Raw genomic sequence first — 2,305 nt, 5'->3', positions numbered from 1 at the left:
GCTCCACATAGTTCGATACGATCGATAGATAATTTTTTGATTGGTGCCAGGCGATTCTTAGATGCTATCAAGTTACTTTCAAATTGACCATTTTGTCGTTTCCATCGTACGTATGCGCATGCAGCATATGCGTCTTGAGATGCATCACTAAATACTATGAGAACAGGTTCTCCAATTGCATCTGAGGGCTTCATACATCTCATGAATCGTATTTGGTTCATTTCTTGCAAATCTTTAAAGAAAGTAATCCAATTCTCTTTATTCTCTTCAGGAATGGGATCATCCCAGTCTAGCTTCCGATCGCTTCCCCACAAGTGCCGCATTAGAATCTTCGCTCTTACAGTAAACGGTCCAGCTAGTCCAAGAGGATCGTACACACTATTTATCTGTGAGAGTAGCATCCTCTTTGTAAGTTGTTGAGGGAGAATTTCGCTGACTGCGTTATTTGCGAAAGCAGTCATTTTTCGTTTCGGTGAGAATTTGATCTTGACTTCAAAACATAGCTGATCTTCATATGGACTCCATTTGATCCCGAGTATCTTTTCTGTTGATGTATGTGGTTTCTGTACCATAATTGTTTCTTCTTGCTTGCTAATATCTCCTGAGAATATCCACTCTTTGACTTGAAATCCTCCTTTGACGATAGCTTTCTCTATGTCTTGGCTTAGCTTGCGGGCCATTGCAAGGTTATCTTTGCTTTCGATGATATCGTCCATGTAAGTGTTGTTTTGGATTACGTCTGCTGCTTCTTGATATTCATTACGCATCATCTCTGCCGTTTTTCTTAGTGCTATAGTGGCGATCGTGCCAGACGGTTTATCTCCAAATGAGACGCGTTGTATTATATAGGTGTCTGGTTCTCTAGTGCTATCCATATCGCGCCATAGAAATCGGTGAGTATGTTGGTCTAATTCCGATGTTTTCACCGTGTGGTACATCTTCTTAATGTCTCCTATAAAGGCAACTCTGTTCTCTCTGAAACGTATCAAAACTCCTAACAAGTTATTGAGCAAGTCGGGACCCTTTGCCCAATACTCGTTTAAGACGTGTCCCATATAGTTCGCGCTGCTGTTGAAAACTATACGGACAGGAGTTGATTTGGATTCTGGCTTGAGCACTTCGTGATTAGCAATGTAATGCGTAGGACCTGTGTAGTTTGTCAATTCTTCTTTTGAGAGTTTCCTTGCCACGTTTCTTGCCACCATGTCTTTTATCTGTTCGTCATACACTTTCGCGTGATCTGCGTTTTTTCTCAGTCGTCGCTCGGTAGCAGCTAATTTCGCCATCGCTACTTTACGGTTGTCAGGAAGATTGTTAGGGTCTTTTATCCAGGGGTATTCAACGGTCCATCTGTTGTCTTCACTGTTGAAAGTTAAATTGCGTTCAATCAATTCCAGTTCTCTTTCTTCTTGTATGGTATAATCTTTGGCGCCCAAGGAGCATTTTCCACACTTGCAGCCTCCGCATTTCGGTTTGCACTGTACACCAAGGGCCTCGATAGTGTAAAAATCGTCGATGTTAACTTTGCTTACAATCGTGTTGACTCTCGCGTTTCGAAGATCATGAGCCATGCACTCTTTAAGTAGTGAGTGAGTTCCTCCAACACATCTTCCAAAACGATTTTACAGTAGTACAAGATGACCAATATTTTGTTCCCTTTCAGGGTGATATGCAGCGTATTCATATCCAATTAATACATCAACTGGGCCAGCGGGTCGTGCTATTTCATCCTTTGTGATGTTTCTAAATAGGTGGGCGATGCTTTCTACATCTACGTGCTCGATATCGGAGGTGATTTTGTTAATGCCATACACTTCGAACTCAACGGCGTGACCTTGCTTGTCCAGAAGTGGTAGCTTGTATTTCATTGTTTCAATTTTCTCGTTCTGCCCTCCTAACTTCACGATGGAGAGATTCACTTTGACTCCTCTGAGTTTTTCTTGTTTCGCTTTAGCGTTGGTAATGAAGCAAAGTGAGGCTGCGTTGTCCCACATGACATTAGCCGTCCCTTTCCTGGTCTCGACTCTCTGTACCTGGAGGAGACATGTATCGAATTTTAAGTTGTTACAAACATTTGCGGACGCAGTAGCCTGTTGAGGTGTACTTTCATTGCTTGGAGTGTGTTGCTGGGGCGTATTTTCATGAATTGATGGGTGATGTCTCCTTGTGCAGCCATTTACGCCACACTCTCTTCCCATTCTACAAGTGCGTTGCCTGTGGCCAGGCTTAAGACAGGACCAACATGCCCGCTTTTCTTTCAGAAAATTCTTCTTTTCATCAATCGTCTTCGCTTGATAAAGTCGGC

At 42.7% G+C, this 2,305-nt stretch overlaps 1 protein-coding gene across 1 annotated transcript in view; it reads right to left on the bottom strand.

The window, feature by feature from the left end:
• The window catches only part of LOC138006012 (uncharacterized), a 3,468-nt gene extending 1,897 nt beyond the window's left edge, over nucleotides 1-1,571 (bottom strand). The window contains exon 1 of the mRNA XM_068852170.1: nucleotides 1-1,571. This exon is cut by the window's left edge and continues 1,897 nt beyond it. Coding sequence (XP_068708271.1) covers nucleotides 1-1,571 — 1,571 coding nt within the window.
• Nucleotides 1,572-2,305: the final 734 nt, after the last annotated feature.

Source organism: Montipora foliosa, chromosome 6, assembly GCF_036669935.1.
Source record: "Montipora foliosa isolate CH-2021 chromosome 6, ASM3666993v2, whole genome shotgun sequence".
In the NCBI taxonomy this organism is placed as follows: domain Eukaryota; kingdom Metazoa; phylum Cnidaria; class Anthozoa; order Scleractinia; family Acroporidae; genus Montipora; species Montipora foliosa.
The sequence above is the reverse complement of the archived record's forward strand: the minus strand, read 5'-3'. Positions and strand labels throughout refer to the sequence as shown.